The sequence below is a fragment of the Macaca nemestrina genome, chromosome X, assembly GCF_043159975.1.
Source record: "Macaca nemestrina isolate mMacNem1 chromosome X, mMacNem.hap1, whole genome shotgun sequence".
NCBI classification, from domain to species: Eukaryota; Metazoa; Chordata; class Mammalia; order Primates; family Cercopithecidae; genus Macaca; species Macaca nemestrina.
Window position 1 is genome coordinate 140,575,919 of NC_092145.1, and position 21,192 is coordinate 140,597,110.

Here is a 21,192-nt window from a genome sequence, read left to right on the forward strand (position 1 = left end):
CAGACATGGTCTCTGCCCGGTAAGGTTTACAGTGAGGTAAGACAGTAATTACCAAAGCATAATATTTGCTTTAGAGTATTAATAATATTACTCTTTAGAGTAATAACAAGTGCCATGCAAATATTATGCTTTGGTAATGGATGACAGGAAAGCCTTGCCCTTCCCATCAGGCTCCCAACCCGGCTGGGCGAGTGAAAAGGTTGCGTTATGAGCCAACCGGCTGGGCGCGGTGGCTCACGCCTGTAATCCCAGCACTCTGGGAGGCCGAGGCAGGCGCGAGTTGAGGTCACTAGTTCGAGACCAGCCTGGCCAACACGGCGAAACCCCGTCTCAACTAAAAGTACTAAAATTAGCTGGGCATGGTGGCATATGCCTGTAATCCCAGCTACTCGGCAGGCTGAGGCAGGAGAATCGCTTGAGCCCGGGAGGTGGCGGTTGCAGTGAGCCGTGATCACGCCACTGCACTCCAGCCTGGGCGATAGAGCAAGACTCCGTCTTAATAAAAAAATTAAAACATTGGCCGGGCGCGGTGGCTTTGGGAGGCCACTTTGGGAGGCCGAGACGGGTGGATCACGAGGTCAGCAGTTCAAGAACAGCCTAGCCAAGATGCTGAAACCCCGTCTCTACTAAAAACACAAAAATTAGCCGGGCGTGGTGGCACGTGCCTGTAATCCCAGCTACTCCGGAGGCTGAGGCAGGAAATCGCTTGAACCCGGGCGGCAGAGGTTGCAGTGAGCCAAGATCGCGCCATTGCACTCCAGCCTGGGCGACTCCAGAGCAAGACTCCGTCTCAAAAAATAAAATAAAAATTAAAAAAATATATATTTTTAAAACTGAGCTAACCATGAGGTTAACAAGTCAACCACTTGTCAAACTGGGAGACGCGCGTTTGCTACAAAGCAGCAGAGGTCTGGCTTTAACCAGCAGCGAGCGCCACCTCAAACCGCCCTTTTCTATGACGCAGAGGTTCTCCCCCGCCCTCCCTGACTCCGCCTTTTCCCTGCTTGCGGCCCTGCCCCTCGCGTCCTCTCCGGCTTGCTGCGCACCCTCCCAGAACGCGTCTGCCTCGGCCCTAACAATGGGGGTCAGTCGGCCACGCCTGCGCCATAAAGCCTAGGGGGCGGGCCCAGCCGGCGACGGGAGGCGGGGAAAAGCGACGCAAGCAGTCGCGACGCCATTTGCTGCCGCCGAGCGTGGACGCTGGCGGATCTCTGAAGAGCTCGGTTGCGATCCTCTCTCGCGCACGCTGCCTAGCCTCCAGCACCTCCTTGGTCCCGCGCGCTCCCTCGTGTCGCCCCTCGGAGCAGCAACCGCCTCGGTCGCCGTTACCCGGAAAGAAGTCAGAGACCCCGCGAGGTCGCCGCCACCGCCATGCCCAAGAATAAAGGTAATGCCGCCCGGACCCCCGGACCACGGCCCTCCTCGGCCGAGTTTCCCAGGTCCCGCCCGTAGATTGCAGGTCACCCAGGTCGCAGTGACCCTTTTTCCTTCCCACCCTACCTGCCCGCGGCTGGGCGCCCCACACGCGACTCTGAGCTCGGGAGAGGAGCTGGGAAGTAAACTCCTGTTGCCCAGTTTGGCCACATTGGGGTGGAGCCGACGCCATTTTTGTAGGGCCTCCTGCGGGAGAATGGGCTTTTGCTCCTGATTCGCGCCAGACTGACCGCGGCTCGGTGGCGATGGTGGCGGGAACCCTACACCGGGCGGCCTAGGCTTAGTAGATAGGCCCATCTGGCCTTCCCGGGCATGAGGGGTTAATCCCTGGAAGCCGTTCTGAACTTTTTTTAAAAGAGTGCTGTCCGCGTTCGTGAGCACCAGGTACTCCTGCATGGGTCTCTTTATGGACAGTTCAGTATTGTTGAGGCTGCTCGTTGTCCCTTGTGAACAGTGGGTGAAACCTTGATGCATTTCTAAGGCTCACTTCTAGAGATTTACTCTCTCCATCCCTTTACAGGATATAGCTTATGTTTGTTTGCTGAAGACTTATTCCATATTTAGCCAAGTTTTCTACTTTTGCTTCAGATCATGCATATGTTGTGAGAATAAAGACCTAATTTAAGTTTTCTCCATTCTGAGGCTAAGGATTCACAAATGATCAGACTTGAGGATAACTTTATTTGGGATTTCCAAAACGAAAGGCCTAATCTTAAAAAAAAAAAAAAAAAGGCGTAACACTTATAAATAAATTACTTTTATAGATTTACAGTGTTCCTGTCATTTTTAATAGCCTTATAACTTGTTGAAGAAAATTGTGCAAGTAAATATAGGGAAAATATTGTATTTTCCTACAGGAGAGGAGCATACTTCATAGTCCATAAGTAGTCTCCTTTGATTATTCATTCTTAGGAAATCTTTCCCTGACACAGGCCTACTTCTGCTCTCTTTTCTACTTGACAGCTGGCTCCAGGAATTCTACCACATTTCCTCTTTGTAGCTGTCACTTATTACTTTATCCCTTAGGGTACTTGGTCAAGGTGTTCTGTGCACAAGTTGGTGCAGTCCTCTCGGGGGCTCTCCACCTTGCTGCCCTCGGAGATCAAACTTTTTGTAGCAAGGATTTTCACTGCTCATTATTTTGGAAAAGATCGAGTTATAAACAAAAAATTTTTTAAGTCTTAGGTTTTCTTCTGTATAATCCTTTATTCTCTCTGAGATGGTAAGGGGATCACTTCCATCTTATTCTCACCTTTATTTCTAGTAATAAGATTTTCAATTCTTCCACCAGGCTGTAAGCTCTAAAAGGCAGGAATAGTATCTGTCTTAATCACATTCGATTGCTAGCACTTGCCACTTAGTAGATGCTCAATAAATATTTGTTGGTTTAAGTCACCTTCCTCCTGTCAACTCCACCCTTAGGTGAATAATAGGTTCTGCTTTGGTTCCAAGGGGATAGGACTTCTACACTAAATCACATCTAGTTCCCTAGCCTCATGTCTTAAGAAAGAGCCTCTCTGGGAATTTCTCCAAAACAACTCTGGTTTAAAGAATGTTGATGTCACTTTAATTGTTGTACACTCAGACCTAGTCTCATTCATTCAACAGAGAATTTAAAGAACATCCCATTACATGGCAATAAAATACAAAGGGGAATGATCAGGGTATGGTTAATTCTGGTAAGTTGACAAGTAATGAATGGTTTCTTAAATAATATTTGAGGCATACAAAAAATACAACTAACATAATGGACCTGGGAACCCAGGGGTTTCTCAGAACCTGGAAACTCTGAATTTAAGAATTACAACGCAAATTGAGGTAAAGCCCTAATCACCTTTTACTCTTTTTTGGAGGTTATCACCAGGCTGAGTTTGGTGTTTATCATTCCTGTACTGTCTTGAAACCAATCAGTTCTTAGTTATCTTACTTAGAGGAATGGTACTTTTCATGATCCCTGAATTTTTTGAGATAGGTTTTACTAATGTAGAAATAAAGTCATTTATTGTTCTGTTTTTCTGCATTGGAAAATCCAGAAGCCCTGTGAATATAAGCTGTGGTTACACAAGTAAGGGTAAAATTTGCCACATACTATGTGTTAAGTGACTTTTGCTTTGGATTGATTCATATCAACTTATTCTAGAAATTCTTAGAAACCCATCCTCAAATCAGGAAAAGGGGTATCATTTGGCCCACTCATAAGCATTTAGGGTATAGTGCTCCCACACTTTGAAGAAGTTACTGCCTATGATTTTTAACTCACCACTCCGTTAGGGATGTATGGACTATTCTTGACCAATTCATTTGAAGAATTAGTGAACTCAGGTATATAACTCAGGAAACAGAGCAGGTATGATCTTGCCCTAAAGGAGCTTGCACTCTGTTTTGCAGATCTGGCATGATTAATGGCTTCATACTTTTCTCTTTCTAGGAAATTAGTTTCAGTGTTCCCTAAGAATGCCTCAGATACTGAATTCTAAGGACTCTGAGCGGGTCAGGAAATTGTAGAGGCCCCCCTAAAATAGCACAGAGCAATGTGAGACTGCCCCAGGAGAGAGTAAGTGGACTTGATTCAAGAAGTTAGAGGTCTTTGCAGTGATCAGGTGCACATTAATGATTCCATTTGGGGCCAGGCGCGGTGGCTCAAGCCTGTAATCCCAGCACTTTGGGAGGCCGAGGCGGGTGGATCACGAGGTCAGGAGATCGAGACTATCCTGGCTAACATGGTGAAACCCCGTCTCTACTAAAAATACAAAAAACTAGCCGGGCGTGGTGGCGGGCGCCTGTAGTCTCAGCTACTTGGGAGGCTGAGGCGGGAGAATGGCGTGAACCCGGGAGGCGGAGCTTGCAGTGAGCCGAGATCACGCCACTGCACTCCAGCCTGGGAGACACAGCGAGACTCCGTCTCAAAAAAAAAAAAAAAAAAAAAAAAAAAAAAAATGATTCCATTTGGGTTATGAACTTTTTGCTGCTTCTAAGCTCTTCCCATGAGTCTCTTAGTGTCATTACCACTTACAGCCTTTTTCCTGCCTTTTGGAAATGGCTGCCAATGTGGTTTCCTTTCTGGAATGGGAGCAAAATGCTGTGGATAGGTAACCTAATGTGGCGGCTAGGGACAAAAAAACATTGTGACTCTGGTCACCCCAGCTTACTGACTGCCATCAGTGAGCTGATTCACTCACTGAAGCCAGGCGAGTTACTGAACTTCTCTGAGCTTCAGGGAACTCATGGGTAAACTGGGAATAAATGAATGTTGTGACCTCATCGGGTGATTGTGACAAGTAAATGGGCAGAATTATTGCATAGTGGTTAAGAGCATGCTCACTGGGGTTATATAATAGAAACAGGGATGTTGAGTAGGGACCAGCATTATAAAAAAAAATTGGGTACCGAACGGATATTTTTTAAGAGACAGTGTCTCTCTATGTTGCCCAGGCTAGCCTGGAACCTCCTGGGCTTGCTCAAGTGATCCTCCCACCTGAGCCCCCTGAGTAGCTGAGACCCTAGGCGCACACCACTGCACCCAGTGAGATTTCGATGTTTATGGTCCTCTGCTACTAAAAGTTTGAAAACCATAGTTCTCTGTCCAGACACTGTCTTCACTTAATTTTCAAAGTATCGTGTTCCAGGCCGGGCGCGGTGGCTCAAGCCTGTAATCCCAGCACTTTGGGAGGCCGAGGCGGGCAGATCACGAGGTCAGGGGATCGAGACCATCCTGGCTAACACGGTGAAACCCCGTCTCTACTAAAAATACAAAAAACTAGCCGGGCGAGGTGGCGGGCGCCTGTAGTCCCAGCTACTCGAGAGGCTGAGGCAGGAGAATGGCGTAAACCCAGGAGGCGGAGCTTGCAGTGAGCCCAGATCGCACCACTGCACTACAGCCTGGGCGACAGAGTGAGACTCCGTCTCAAAAAAAAAAAAAAAAACAAAACTACAAAGTATTGGGTTCCTTGCATAGGGCCTGGCTTTAGAAGGCATCCAAGATTTCCGCTTAGAAGAATATATATAGAATTGCATTTTTATTTCAAAAGGATGGATGCCAAAGTGAAATGTTTTTCTATATTTTTTAGTATAATATCTGCTATTTATGTGTATTTTATGTCAGAAAAATCCCCAAAGGAAATTCCAAGAAGGGTAGGGAGGTGATAATGTGTTAATGTTGGGATTGGAGATTGTAAATTTAATATGATTGAGTAGCTGAAATAGGTGAATTTTTAAATTTAAGTGATCTTTTAAAAAATGGTTTTTTTTTTTTTTTTGGAGACGGAGTCTCGCTCTGCCGCCCAGGCTGGAGTGCAGTGGCCGGATCTCAGCTCACTGCAAGCTCTGCCTCCCGGGTTTACGCCATTCTCCTGCCTCAGCCTCCCCAGTAGCTGGGACTACAGGCGCTCGGCTAGTTTTTTGTATTTTTTAGTAGAGACGGGGTTTCACCATGTTAGCCAGGATGGTCTCGATCTCCCGACCTCGTGATCCGCCCGTCTCGGCCTCCCAAAGTGCTGGGATTACAGGCTTGAGCCACCGCGCCCGGCCTAAAAAATGGTTTTATAAGCCTTAATTTCATTTTATTTCATATGTTTTATGGATAATTAATGTCATTTACGTCCTTTTTTTTAAACCATCAGGTAAAGGAGGTAAAAATAGACGCAGAGGTAAGAATGAGAATGAATCTGAAAAAAGAGAACTGGTGTTCAAAGAGGATGGTCAGGGTAAGTGTTTTCATAAATTACGCTTTTTAAAATAACATCCTTTCTTTTTTAGCTGGGGACTTTACTTTTTTGAGACAGGGTCTTGCCCGTTGCCCAGGGTGAAGTGCGGTGGCACGATTACAGCTCACTGCAGCCATGACCTCCTGAGCCGAAGCAGTGCTTTCATTCAGCCTCCCGAGTATTCGGAACTACAGGCACATACCACCATGTCTGGCTAATTTAAAAAATTTTTTTAGGCTGGGCGCGGTGGTTCATGCCTGTAATCCCAGCACTTTGGGAGGCCGAGGCGGGCAGATCACGAGGTCAGGAGTTCGCGACCAGCCTGACCAACATGATGAAACCCCGTCTCTACTAAAAATACAAAATTAACTGGGCGTGGTGGTGCATGCCTGTAATCCCAGCTACTCAGGATTCTGAGGCAGGAGAATTGTTTGAACCTGGGAGGCGGAGGTTGCAGTGAGCCAAGATCGCACCACTGCACTCCAGCCTGGGTGCCAGAGGGAGACTCCGTCTCAAAAAAAAAAAAAAAAAAAAATTTTTTTTTTTTTAATAGAGAGGAGGTCTTCATATGTCACCCAGGCTGTTCTCGAACTCCTGGGCTCAAGTGATTCTCCCACCATGACCTCCCAAAGTACTGGGAACTAAGAATGTGTCGTATAGTTCAGAGGGAATTGAGCCTCAAAAGCTATGGTTGACAGTTCTATGATTTAGTTGACAGTTCTATGATTAACATTTTTGATAGTGAATGGTGTGCATAATATGTTGAGTAGACCATGGACATTTGAAGGATGAGCCTGAGGCCCTTATAGACCTCTCCATTCTCCGGTGCCATTAGCATGTAACTTCATAAACTACAATAAAATGAAACTGAACAGTTAACTGACCTTATTAGACTGAAGAATTTTGTAAGTGCCAGACCAGGGTACATAGCACCAGTCAAATAAACCCTAACTGGATCGTTTGCCCTTTCCTGTTACTTTTATTTCGAGTCATTTCAAACCTACAGAAAGTTGCAGTATTAGTGCAACAAACTCCCTTAAATCCCTCATATGTACACACACGTATAAAGAAATATATATGTACATATATATGTAGGATTCCTTTTTTTTTTTTTTTTTTTTTTTGAGGTGGAGTCTCGCTCTGTCACCCAGGCTGGAGTGCAGTGGTGCGATCTTGGCTCACTACAAGCTCCGCCTCCCGGGTTCACGCCATTCTCCTGCCTCAGCCTCCCGAGTAGCTGAGACTACAGGCGCCCGCTGCCATGCCCAGCTATTTTTTTTGTATTTTTAGTAAAGACGGAGTTTCACTGTGTTAGCCAGGATGGTCTTGATCTCCTGACCTCATGATCCACCTGTCTTGGTCTCCCAAAGTGCTGGGATTATAGGCGTGAGCCACCGTACCCAGCCCCATATGTAGGATTTCTTGAGGACCTTTTGAAATTTAGAGACATCATGTTACTTTTCCTTTACTTGATCATGTATCTCCTGAGAGCAAATATATTTTCTTATATAACTAGAAGAGAATTATCACACTCAGGTAATTTGACATTGATATAATATCTAGTATATACTCCAAATTCATATTTTGTCAGGTATTCCAATCATTTCCAGTACTTTAGCTTTTAATAGAACTTTGGGTGGATTTATTATGCCATACATATAAACCAGTAAACACGAGATACATTTTCTGGCTAAAAATCCTTTTGTTTCTTAGCCTTGGTCATCCTTGCCTCTAAAATAGCAGCTGACTTGACTTGGGCAGACACTGTTTTATTACTACAACTTCTCTCACTTCGGAAGAAAGGCTGCCTTTGAGTTGACCAACCATGTTGAGGTGGTAGGTGGGTGCTGGGCTCACTGTAGTCTGAGTAATTCACTTCCACAAGTCAACCCCACTACTGAGCCTTTCAAAGTGAAGTCTCAGTATATTTACAAATTAATGGACATTCTCTCTGGGGGTTAGTCATATTCTAATTCAAAAAAGACATTGTTTGAAGTTTGTTTTTGTTTGCTAAATGAACTAAAAATTATATGAGAATTGCTCCTAAAGGTACTGAGGTAAAGGAGAGCTAAAAGTGGGGTAGTTAATCTACTTATTCAGGATGAGTTGATAATTAAAACATGTCTAATAGCAGAGACCGTATGTTATAGAAATGCATTACATTCTCTGAGATCTGCTTTTACTGAAGTGGATCAGTGATGAAACTAGCCAAATCTGAACTTCAGAAGGTTTTCTAGTCTACCTGATGCATGATCTCTACAGTTCTGAGAAGCAAAACTAGAAAACAATGTAAAACAATAAGGGCATATGTCTGGTGTGTGTGTGTGCACCCACATGTGTTTATAAAGGTAGCAGTTGTAGGAATGAATGAGATTGGGGGTGAGGGGGTGCATATGTATGTCCATGAAAGCCTAATCATTTCTGGGCAATGATGTAAAGGTTTTACTACTGACCTTTGTAACTGTGAAGGTTTCTACACTTGACCTGAGCTCAGGAAAAAGAAGAAAGAAAGAAATGGCATTATAGAGTCTTGGTTCTAGCTCTGCCATTAACTAACTTGATATTTATCACTCCCTTATGTTTGTTTATATTTTTAATATATGTATTTATTCCCAACTGGTGCAACTTTATTCTCTTGACAGTTTTATGTGGACTTTAAGTTGCTGTTATCAAAAGTTGAACAATATTCCATACCCTTTTCCTTTCTCCCCGCTAGAGTATGCTCAGGTAATCAAAATGTTGGGAAATGGACGGCTAGAAGCAATGTGTTTTGATGGTGTAAAGAGGTTATGTCACATCAGAGGAAAATTGAGAAAAAAGGTAGGTGTGATTTGTTTTACTTTAATATAAAATTGGTTAAGGGGGAAAATCCCTCTAACAGTTTTTAACTGTCCATGGACTTCATTTTTGGAAATTCCCAAAAGACTTACCTAGGTAAACAGTGATTTACCTATAAGGCAAATAACAAGGTCTGTAATGGTAATTTTATACAGATTCTAATGTTAAAGAATCATTTGTATCACTTACGTTGTATTCCTGCCCAAAAAGTCCAAATTGAGAGACATTCTGCAGAAACAAAAGGCCCAGCTTTTTTTCTCCTTGTCTTTTTTTTTTTTTTTTTGACCCAGGGTCTTACTTTATCACCCAGCCTGTAGTGTAGTGGCATGATCTGGGCTCACTGTAGCTTCACCCTCCTTGGTTCAAGTGATCCTCCCACTTCAGCCTCCCATGTAGCAGGGACTACAGGCCTGTGCCACCATGCCTGGCGAATTTCTGTATTTTTTGTAGAGATGGGGTTTCTCCATGTTGCTTAGGCTGGTTTCGAACTCCTGAGCTCAAGCAGTCAGCCCGCCTTGGCCTCCCAAAATGCTGGGATTATAGGCATGAGCCACTGTACCTAGCCAGATGGCCCAGCTCTTAATGAAATGTTACTGTCATGAAAGTTTAAAAAAAAAAAGTTGGGGCACTATTCTAGTTTCAAGGAGACTTAAAGAGACCTGACAGTTAAATGTAGTAGGTGGCCCTTGTTTGGATTCTGGTTTAGGAATTGGACATATAGCTGTGAAATGTACATTAAGAAAATTTGAATATGAGTTATATTACATAAGCATTGTATTAATGTTGCATTTCCTGAATGTCATTGTGAATGGACTGCCTTGGAAAGTAATGATTAATTCACCATCACAGTAGTTATTCAGGCAGATTTATTAATCAGGTTGACTAAAAGTCCCAACTCTGATTTTGTATTTTTTTAAATTTGATATGGGGGTCTTTCTTTTTTTTTTTTTTTTGAGACAGAGTCTCGCTCTGTCATCCAGACTGAAGTACAGTGGCGTAATCTTGGCTCAGTGCAACCTCCGCCTCCCAGGTTCAAGTGTTTCTCTGGCCTCAGCCTCCTGAGTAGCTGGGATTATAGGCATGCACCACCACGCCTGGCTAATTTTTGTATTTTTAGTAAAGACAAGGTTTTACCATTTTGGCCAGGCTGGTCTTGAACTCCTGACCTCAAGTGATCTGCCAGATTCAGCCTCCCAAGGTGCTGGGATTATAGGTGTGAGCCAGCCCAAACTAAAATCTTTTAATTTCTTTTTTTTTTTTTTTTCTTTTAAAGAAGTTTATTTTTTTGAAACGGAGTCTCACTGTGTTGCCCAGGCTGGAATGCAGTGGTGCAGTCTTGGCTCACTGCAACCTCCATCTCCCGGGTTCAAGCGATTCTCCAGCCTCAGCCTCCCGAGTAGCTGGGATTACAGGTGCCTGCCACCACGCCCAGCTAATTTTTGTAGTTTTTAATAGAGATGGGTTTTTGCCATGTTGGCCAGGCTGGTCTCGAACTCCTGACCTCAGGTGATCCGCCCACCTTGGCCTCCCAGAATCCTGGGATTACAGGCGTGAGCCACCGCTCCCGGCCTAAAATCTTTTAATTTCTAAACTAATTGATTGTTACTCTGGAATTTCTTGATTCTTCGTTATTTGAAATATGACGGGCAGTGACTTTTCTTTTGTAGGTTTGGATAAATACCTCGGACATTATATTGGTCGGTCTCCGAGACTACCAGGTAAAAATTACATGTAAATTTTTCATATTTTACTGGCTTGAATTTGATGAGCCATTTCTTAAGAGCCAGTTTCATTTTAGGCATTGTGCTAGGTATCCCAGGGATTATGTTTAAATCAAAATCTGGGAGCCATTATTCTAGAGGATACAGCTGAATGAGTTAAGTGCCCATCCCACAAAAGGCTCATAGCCTGGTAGTGGAGAGAATTAAGCACACAAGTAATTATAATACACATCACGACATAGGTATGTGCTATAAATATAGAGGAGCACTTGGGAAAGAAAGAAAATGGTGATTGCCTTTCATGATCGTAACCCTTGACTCTGTAGACTCATTGTGGGTCTGTGAAATCCATTTGACATCCACCTATTGGAAATCATCCCTGTGTGATACTGTCTGTATTTGTATAGCCTTGAGCATGCTTTGATTTTTTTTTTTAATCCAGAATAAATAATTTAAATCTTCACTTTAAACCATTGTTTCTCAACCGTGGGCAATTTTGCCCTCCAGGGGACATTGGCAGTGTCTGGAGACTTCTGGTTGTCACAACTGGGTGATGGGTGCAGTGCTGCTAGCGTGTAGTAAATAGAGGCTGAGGTGGGCACAGGACAGCATCCCATAACAGAGAACAGTCCACCTCACAATAATCCGTAGCGCTGAGGTGAGAAAGCTTGCTTTAAATTCATACCATTTTAATGTCCCTTTTTTTCTTATGATCTAACAATAACCCCAGGAATAGGAAGAATAAGTAATTTCCTGTTCGATAGATAAGGACACCAAGGGTCCGAAATGAGTAACATTTTAACTGTAAAGTAACAGCCAGGACCAACTTCTGATTTGAAATTTTTCGTGATCCTTCCGTGCCCCTCCCACTTACGGCGTGGTCTTTGGCTCAATAGCATCTTCTGGAAGCTTGTTAGAAATACACATTCTTTGACTCTTCAGTCAGAGCATGCATTTTAATAAGATCTCCATGGGCTTCTATACACTTTACATTTTAAGAAGTACTGATCTGAATCACACTGTCCTTGAAGTTGAAGCAATCAGTTTTCTCCCTTAACTGAGTTAAATTATTTTCAAATAGGGAAGTAGAACATTCTAAGACAGTATTTCTCAGTGGGACTTTTGCATCAGAAATAGCAAAGAACTTCTCACAATACTAAATCTTGGGCTTCTCTTCACATCTGCTAATCTATCTTCAGAAGATACAAAAACTCCACAGGAGATTGTTATGATACATAGCCAAAGAAGCACAGATAATGCAGAAAGGTATAATTTGCTTAGGTCATTGTACCAGTCTCAGTTCAGTCTCAGTTTTGGAATTGCAGTGTTTGATCACCCTGCAAATTATTGTCCCAGGGACCTTTTGTACTTCAAAAGACTTCTAATCAAAGGGTAATATTAAATAATCTAAAATATGGGGTCTTCACAGTTCTGCTCTTATTAAGTGAGATCTTTAAATATATTTCCCAAGCCTGTTAATAATCATTCAGCCATGTACATAAACTTCCTCCTGGGTTAAACCCAAGGATCTTTTTCAGAGGGTATGAGAAAGCTTTAAAATTTAAAAGGAGATTTATAATAAAATGGTGAGATTTGATTGTTTATTCAATATGAGAATTTATGAAATAACTGATAATATTTCGTCATGATCAGTTTTTAAAGTTATTTGTCTCTATTTAAGGATAACAAAGCTGATGTGATTTTAAAATACAATGCAGATGAAGCTAGAAGTCTGAAGGCATACGGCGAGCTTCCAGAGCATGGTAATGTCTGAGTTACTGTATTAACTTGTCATATGGTATTTAGGTTATCTGTTGCTGTTTAGGTGAAGGAACTGTGGATTTTGCTTATTTACTTTAGTGCTTACATTTTTAGTTTTAAGTATGCCTGCTTATGCTTCATAATACTAGATATTTTAAGAAAGAAATTACTGGAATTCTGTTCCCAATAAATATAGTGAGGAGTTATATTCTGTAAGCTTTGGAGTTCCACATAATGCTAACTAAAGGAATAATTTTGTTATAGTATCTATTTTAAAATTCCTTTCTTGAGAGACTGTCAGTGCTCATATGGGTTAAACATGAAGTACACGTCAGCCAGGCGTGGTGGCACATGCCTGTAAGTCTCAGCTACTTGGGAGGCCAAGACGGGAGGACTGCTTGAGTCCAGGAGTTCGAGGATGCAGTGACCTGTGATCATGCCACTGTACTCGAGCCTCAGTGACAAAGCAAGACCTTGTCTGAAAAAAAATTAAAAACAAAAACAAAAACATGAAGCAAGGGCACATAATTAGGTACTATTACTGATTTTGTTTGTTTGTTTGTTTATTTGTTTGTTTTGAAATGGAGTCTCACTCGGTTGCCCAGGCTGGAGTGCAGTGGTGCAATCTTGGCTCACTGCAACCTCTGCCTCCCCGGTTCAAGCAATTCTCAGCCTCCGAAGCAGCTGGGATTACAGGCATGCACCACCATGCCCAGCTAATTTTGTATTTTTAGTAGAGACGGGGTAAAAAGTTCTATTTTCATTTTATCGTTGTGTAACAGTATCCCGTAGGATTTTTTAAAAGCAGCATTCTTGGTTTTCACCCTTCCAAATACAAAAGTAATGAATTCTTAAAGCAGAAAACCTAAAAATAAGTCCCTTACAACCTCATCAAACGAGAAATGCACTTGACATACTATTTTGTAGGCCTGCATTTTCACTTGGCAGTTACTGTTTTTGGCTCTGTTGTATCTTATTATGAAAAAACTTAATTTTATTATGTTTTACTTAAGCACGAAAGTATTAATTTTACTTAAGCATGAAAGTCCTGCTGAAATTACTTAGCATTTCTGATCTAATAAATGTTAATGTATCTAGGAATAGGACTAGCGCTTCCTGGTTCATTTTCATTTCTTTAGGGATAATCATGATTTGACCAGATCTTTCTCATTGATGAGTCTATCTGATGATTAGTGAACCAGCTATTCTTGTTTTTTTTTTTTTTTTTTTTTTTTTGAGACGGAGTCTCGCTCTGCCGCCCAGGCTGGAGTGCAGTGGCCGGATCTCAGCTCACTGCAAGCTCCGCCTCCCGGGTTTACGCCATTCTCCTGCCTCAGCCTCCCGAGTAGCTGGGACTACAGGCGCCCGCCACCTCGCCCGGCTAGTTTTTTGTATTTTTTAGTAGAGACGGGGTTTCACCGTGTTAGCCAGGATGGTCTCGATCTCCTGACCTCGTGATCCGCCCGTCTCGGCCTCCCAAAGTGCTGGGATTACAGGCTTGAGCCACCGCGCCCGGCCAAACCAGCTATTCTTAAGGAAATACGTTGTTACCATGTGCTCAAACCTTTTGAGAAGTATACCTGGAAGTTATAATAGCTTCAGAATTAGTGTAATTAGAGCCTTCCTTACTGAAAATACCTTTGCAAACAAAAGAAAATGGTAACACAGATACTCCCATCTTGACATAGCAGTGACACTACAGGGAATTTTGCTTCATATAATATTCTTCATAGTAATTGTGTTATATAAAAGTTAGGAATGCTTTTCTTATGATGAAACTTTGATTAAATTACAGTGCTGACTTACCAGTGTATTTCTTACTGTGTCCTTAGCTAAAATCAATGAAACTGATACATTTGGTCCTGGAGATGATGATGAAATTCAGTTCGATGACATCGGAGATGATGATGAAGATATTGATGACGTAAGTAGATGTACCTTGTGTTTTCCAATTTTTGTTATTATCCATGGAGAAACCAACTTTCCCCTAACATAAATAAGGGTATATTTTGAGAATTGTCTGAATTAAATAGTATTATGTAGAAGACACCTAGTCAAACTGTTTATTTTGAGAATTCTTTTTTTTTTTTTTGAGATGGAGTTTCATTCTGTCACCCAGGCTGGAGTGCAGTGGTGCAATCTCAGCTCACTGCAACCTCTGCCTTCTGGGTTCAAGCCATTCTCCTGCCTCAGCCTCCCGAATAGCTGGGACTACAGGCGCGTGCCACCACACCTGGCTAATATTTGTATTTTTAGTAGAGATGAGGTTTCACCATGTTGGCCAGACTGGTCTCGAACTCCTGACCTCAGGAGATCTGCCCTCCTTGGCCTCCCAAAGTGCTGGGATTACAGGCGTGAGCCACCACGCCTGGCCCTATTTTGAGAATTCTTACAACCCTCTTCAATTTCTCTTCCTAAAAAGGTCAGTGTTTGCATTGGCAATATTGACGCCAGCCACTGTAAGCATGATTTGTCTAATTATGAGTCTCTAAAGAGATAGCTATTAAAAAATTTAGTGGACAGTTGAAAAATAGATCTTATCAAAGGAACATGCCTTTTTAATTGAAATATTAGTGTGTTGAAAGAATCTTGTTTGAATCAGCTTGATATGAAGATTGGAATTACAACATACACTGAAAGCCTTGTCAAAATGGAAGCCTATTGCCAATTATGGTATTTTTAGCTGTTGGATGTGTACTGTTGGCAAACTCTTGGGCGGTTGGTATGTTTATTTTGAGGAAAATGGATTGTCTATCCTAATAATAAAGTAGTAATGCCCATAAGTGTAAATGCTTTACTACACTTCTGCTGTTACTGTATTTGAATGAAATTCAAACTTATTCTTTTGGCAGTATAAATTTATTTAGTGATTGGGGTGTTACTCTTAAATCTGTTTTGGGCTCTTTTCAAACCTCTTTAACTAAAATGTAGTTCAGAAACCACCTGTGTATTTCAACCCAAAAACAATAATAAGTCAGATGTGGTGGTATGCACCCATAGTCCCATCTACTCAGGAGGCTGATGGGAGGATCACCTGAGCCCAGGAGCTCAAGACTAGCCTGGGCAACATAGCCAGACCTTGTCTCTAAATAAATAACATAATAACGTTAAATTTGATGCAGAGATGGAATTTCAGAATACCTAGAGCAGTTGTTCCTGACCAAGAATACTCACACCTGAGTTAAATTACTAATGTTACAGACATTTTAACACATACACAAAAATAGGAAGTGAGAAATAAACATATTGTTCTGTTATTTTCTTAATTTTGGAGACCCTGAGCCAAGAGGAGTCTTGTGACTAAACTGTTACTAATATTTTGACAATAGAATTAATTCTATTTTTGGTAAGAACTTGCAGCTGACGTGTGGATTAAGTGCCAACCCAAACATTTTGACATCTGAGCAGGGGTAGAAGGCCTCTTTAAAAAAAAAAAAAAAAATTAAGGAACCTAACCAGAGAACATGCATGAATATAAAGCCGCATGCACCAAGATAATGGGTTGAGAATCTAGGCATGGTCAAGATTTTCTCAGTAAAAAATTCTGGATCTGGGCCAACACCTCCTCAGAACTGGACCCAGCTGGCTGGCTGGAAAAGAGACAGTAAGGACAGTGATTATTAAAGAGTTCTCTTGAACATTTTGTAAAAGTTGACTCTGTCACCTGAGAACCCTACTTCTTTGAGACATTTCTCCAGGTGGTTTATAGATGTTTTAACTGTAGCCAGATTGACTCAGGAGAATTAGGTCAGTATCACACTGGTCCTGTTCTTGAAGGGATGGTATCATGCTTCCCGTGTCTCCTCCCATCCACAAGATACAAAAATCTCAAATTACTAGCATTAAAGGAAAGGAAGGAGACAGTAAACTTTATTAAGAATATTTTGCATAACATGTAACATTACAAAGGAGATCAAAACGATTTACTTATAGCAGGCCAGAATTATAGAAATTTCTTCTTCAAACTATTTGTTTCTCAGGTAGCCTAAGGAGGTGAAAGTCTCCCTTATATATGGAGTAGACTGTTGGAATATAAGAATTCTTTTTCCTTTCATCTGATGTTCTTTTCCCTTCCAGATCTAAATTGAACTCAACATTTTACATTCCATCTTTTCTGGATTGTCCTACAATTTGGATTTTGACCATGACAAAGAAGATTAAAATTTCATTAGCATGAATGCAATTTGTTAAAGCAGACTGATTTGTTTCTAAGGTATTTCTTGTTTTTTAAAAAACTGATAATGCTGAATTATCTTAAGTGAGATGTTAAGCCCACTTTGTTCTTTTAATGTAATGGAGCTTATGGATAGAAGACCATGTCTACTAATTACAAAAAAAAAAAAATGCATTGCTGCTTTTCCTACCACTTCCAATAAGAAAATGGGTGTTTTGAAGAAATCATTTGCCTTGTCCTCACAGAATATGATTAAGCCCTGGCCTCTTGATTGTATAGAGTCATTGTGTATATTTAAATTACCTAGATATTCCCTTGAGATTTTGATAAAATTTGAGGGAGGCAGAAATCTGCATTTGAAGAAAAAAAAAATTAAGTCTGTTTGTCATATTTAAGTAGCCTGTGGCTATTTTTATACTGATTTTGATATCATGTGTTCTTTTCATAGTCGTATTTTGCCACCATAAACATAAAAAAAAAAAAGTATCTCCAAAATGCAGTTTCAGAACCTGGGTTTTAATAGCAATTTTGAATTTGTAAGCTTAGTAGTTGCAGAAATTGAACACTAGGTGGCACTCAGTTATCGTAACAGTGGAAGTACTGATATAATTGTTGACTTTTCTTTTACTATGTGTAAGAAATACGCCAAACATGAAAAGAATTGTTTTGATCATATGCATGTATGTAGAATATTTTTACAGAGCAGAAAGATTATGTTAGAAGTGTGATTTTTATTTTCAGAAGTCATGTACATGTAAGTAAGCTACAATTTTGAGTGCTTTATAAACACTTAAGATATATATAAATTAATTTCATAGCAACTTGTAAAAAAAAAAAAAAACTTGTTGAAAAGCCTTTTTCAACATATCCCTAAACTAAGGGAAGAGGAGGGAATAACAACTCAATGAAAAGACGGTCTCCAATTTCTGAATGGAAAAGCTACAGCTGAGAAATAAAATAAAATGTCGTGCTGCAGAATATGTTATACCCTTATTTTGTGTTAAGGATATATTTTATTATGTGAATGGTTTTGGTTTTGTTTTCTGTTTTTGTTTTTTGCTTGTATTGGGAGCTAGCTTTACTGGTAACTTCCTTATTTAGTTTTTAGTGGTCAACTCAAAATGAAACTAGGGCTGAGCTAGTTAACCCTCACTAGCCAAACTGAAATTGTATGCAACATTAAAAGAAGAGATCCATCATGTAGCTTGTGACACTTTTATTTTATTAGTCACTGGGGAACTTTTCAGTGATGAAAATACACAGGGCAATAAACCTTCACATGGCTTCAAAAGGAAAACAAACAAATCTCTAATCTGCTCTTACTATAATTTCCTAAGTGTACACCAAACTCTGGATTTAAAGATCTGAGGTACTATAGAACATTAAGTCGAGGAATAGAAATTAAGAGTACATATTCATGGTTTATATTTCTTATTCTGTGGAGTTCCTGAACACATCTAGGTGGAATGCATCTGAGACTAAGGGCTGGTTTTTAATCCTCATCCTCATAAGAAACCAGCCTTGAAGAATTAACAATTGTCTTCATCGGTATTCTAAACCTCCTAAGATATTTAGGCTTCTGTACATAAAAGTGTTTTTGCTAAATTTACAGTATGTATAGGTCCTTTCATATTGTTTTACTAAGAATGTTTGAACTTGGCATATTTGATATAGTTCCTCGTAGGAATAGCACAGCTCAAACATTAGTTTTTCTACTTACCTCCTCTAACACATGTGGTTTGTCTGGAGAGTTTCTAAAAATTCACCTATAACCCCAGTTCATGTATTTGCTGGTGATTGTTCTTGCTGAGGTAAATCTCGAATCAGTGATTAAAATAGTTGGGGTAAAGTTGTAGCTTATATGCAATACTACTTGGAGGAATTCTTCTAATTTGTATTTAATGTGGAAATTGCATAGTTTCATTGATTTAATCATAAATAATGGAAATGGTCTTCAAGCAGTTTTATTTTTGATTTTTTTTTGCTTATACACTGATTCCTATAATACAGTGCTATAAGCTATGCACAGAAAGAAAATAAAACGTTTGAAATCCAAGAATAATGGTTCTTACTGCTAAGAGGGAATAATAGTTATTACTAATGATTTTAATGGGGTTGCATTTTTGATGCAATGTTTATTCCACTTGCAGTTAGAATATGAATATGTTTTATCACTAATGCGGCTGAATAACCAAACCAAACATTTGTGTAAAAAAAAAAAAAAAAAGCCAAGATTTCATTGTTTGTTGAATATTTCTTAAGCATCTAGCCCCTAAAGAGACCGCTTCTTACTGAGCCTGTAAACTATGCATGATGGAAATTCTTGTATTTTATTGAGGAATGACTGTTGGTTTACTCACCACATCTGTGGAATCATGGCTATAAATGTTTGCTTACAAACTCTTCGTGACTTGTAATTTAACTTAATCTCATCTAATGTAAATATTAGATTATGATGTTCAGTAACATCTTTCATAGGTATAAACTGCTGTCATTATTGATTTCAGAGTAACTCTGAGTAATCAAATAGGTAAAAGCATGTTTTGAGTAAAATAGCTAGATTTATACTTTACTTGTATTGTATAAAGACTTAACAACAACCGGAATTGACTGGATTGACAGTTAAAGTGTCAGAATGAAAGCGAGGTTTTTTTAATGTTACCTGACTGTCCTAAAGATGAAAATGATTTGTATTGGTATGAAATGCTTATTTTTATTCTACTTAGTAAGGGTAAGTTTTATTTATACTCTTTGGACTCCCATAAACTTTTGCACACTGCTTTGTGTTTTTGGTTTACCCTAAACTACCATCCTTTTTATCTTTGCTTTTTTTCTTCCCATTCAGAAAAGAGCAAAATGTGAAAAGACGCTAGACTCTCAGGTATAGAGTGAACTGAGCAATTTGGAGGATGTATTGGACTTTGTCCTCTCTTATTCCACCCTCCCAGCCCTGAAAGTTGCTAGGTACTTGTGAGGCAATGTACTGGAGAGGGGAGAGCATGGATCCTGGGGTCAAAGGGACTTTGCCCCCACCCTTACTTGGCCTTCTACCTGCAGGTGACCACTGGCACATTCTCCTGCTTGTCTCAGCTTCAGGTTCTTCACCTCTAATATGGGGATGATGAAAACAGTACCTGTCATGCAGAGTTATTGGGAGGATTGATAATTTAGATGTTTATACATGTAATGTACTTAGAGCAGTGTCGGCCTCTTTTCACTTGATATCCAGTACTATGTAAGATAGAGGATGCATGTCTTCTATATTCTGTATTTCCCATTTCTTTTGCGTGCAGTCTTTGATTCGTACAATAGAAGGAACACGTAGAATGTATATTTGTACATTCATATCAACAGAGTATTTAAAATTGCTACCAACCTCATTTAATTCGGTATAAGACTAACAGATGAAGTCTCTCATTTGCTTGAAGATATTTTACAAAATACCAACTGCTCTATATTTCTTTAGAGAAAGATTATAGTTACTAATATTGATACCTCTGATAATATTTTATTCTTAAATCTTCAGTGATCCCTTTTACTATAGATTCATGACAGCTAATAAGTACTAACTGACTTAGAGGTGTCCTTTCCCATCATATGGAATGATGTAAAGAAATCAGATACAAACTACTGCAATTAGAAAATAAAATATGAACAACTTTCAACAATGTATACAATTGATTCTTTTCGAACTGTTTATAACATTTTTAACTATTCATGTGATTCTCTTCCAAAAATTTGCTATTTTTAAAAGTTAATTGTGATATATAAGGAAAAGGTATACCTTGTTTTTATTTTTGTCTGTTTTTGGTTGTTTGATCTAAATGAATCCACTTAGCCATATTCCAGATATGGGGTTGCATTTCCTCAGCAAGTGAATTTGTCACAAATCTGTGCTGAAGAAGGCATTTTCTAACGGTAAGTCAATTCAGCCGAGTGACTTCAGATTGCCAAAGTCACATTCAACAGACCTTACTTTATACGATGCAGAGACCTATAGGTGAAGTAAATACTTACACTTCTGGTCAACTTACCCACTTTTAAAAGCCCAGTCTGTACTGCCATTCCAATCCATTGTTTTGTTCAGTTCACAACTTGATGTTGGTAGATCAGAAAGTAGGGACAAAATCTGAGTCAAGTCCCATTGCTGATTTCTGTGCTGTCTGATACAAAATTAACTGGACTTGGCAGATTTGACAACATTTAATACATATTTATGATTTTAAACCTGTCTTAGGAATCTAACAATGGGATTTTTTTGTTGTTTTTTTCTTGAAACGGAGTCTGTCGCCCAGGCTGGAGTGCAGTGGTGCAATCTCAGTTCACTGCAACCTCTGCCTCCCAGATTCGAGAGATTCTCCCTCTTCAGCCTCCTGAGTAGCTGGGATTATAGGCGCCTGCCACCACACCCGGATAATTTTTGTATTTTTGGTAAAGACAGGGTTTCACAATGTTGGCAAGGCTGGTTTCCAACTCCTGACCTCAAGTGATCTGCCTGCCTCGGCCTCCAAAAGTGCTAGGATTACAGATGTAAGCTACTGCACTCAGCCATTCTTTCATT

General features: G+C 40.4%; 1 protein-coding gene and 2 non-coding genes across 3 annotated transcripts; all 3 read left to right on the plus strand.

Moving 5' to 3' along the window:
* Positions 1-1,172: 1,172 nt before the first annotated feature.
* LOC105478206 (eukaryotic translation initiation factor 1A X-linked) lies at positions 1,173-16,744 on the plus strand. Its single transcript, XM_011735328.2, has 7 exons — positions 1,173-1,387; positions 6,054-6,137; positions 8,854-8,957; positions 10,643-10,693; positions 12,378-12,459; positions 14,290-14,381; positions 16,535-16,744. Exons 1-7 carry the CDS (start codon positions 1,372-1,374, stop codon positions 16,538-16,540), a joined length of 435 nt encoding a protein of 144 aa, XP_011733630.1. The 5' UTR covers positions 1,173-1,371; the 3' UTR covers positions 16,541-16,744.
* On the plus strand, positions 8,328-8,407 carry LOC112426017 (small nucleolar RNA U2-19). The gene has a single exon (XR_003017262.1). It is a non-coding gene; the product is annotated as a small nucleolar RNA U2-19 (small nucleolar RNA).
* LOC112426016 (small nucleolar RNA U2-30) lies at positions 8,561-8,630 on the plus strand. Its single transcript, XR_003017261.1, has one exon. It is a non-coding gene; the product is annotated as a small nucleolar RNA U2-30 (small nucleolar RNA).
* Positions 16,745-21,192: the final 4,448 nt, after the last annotated feature.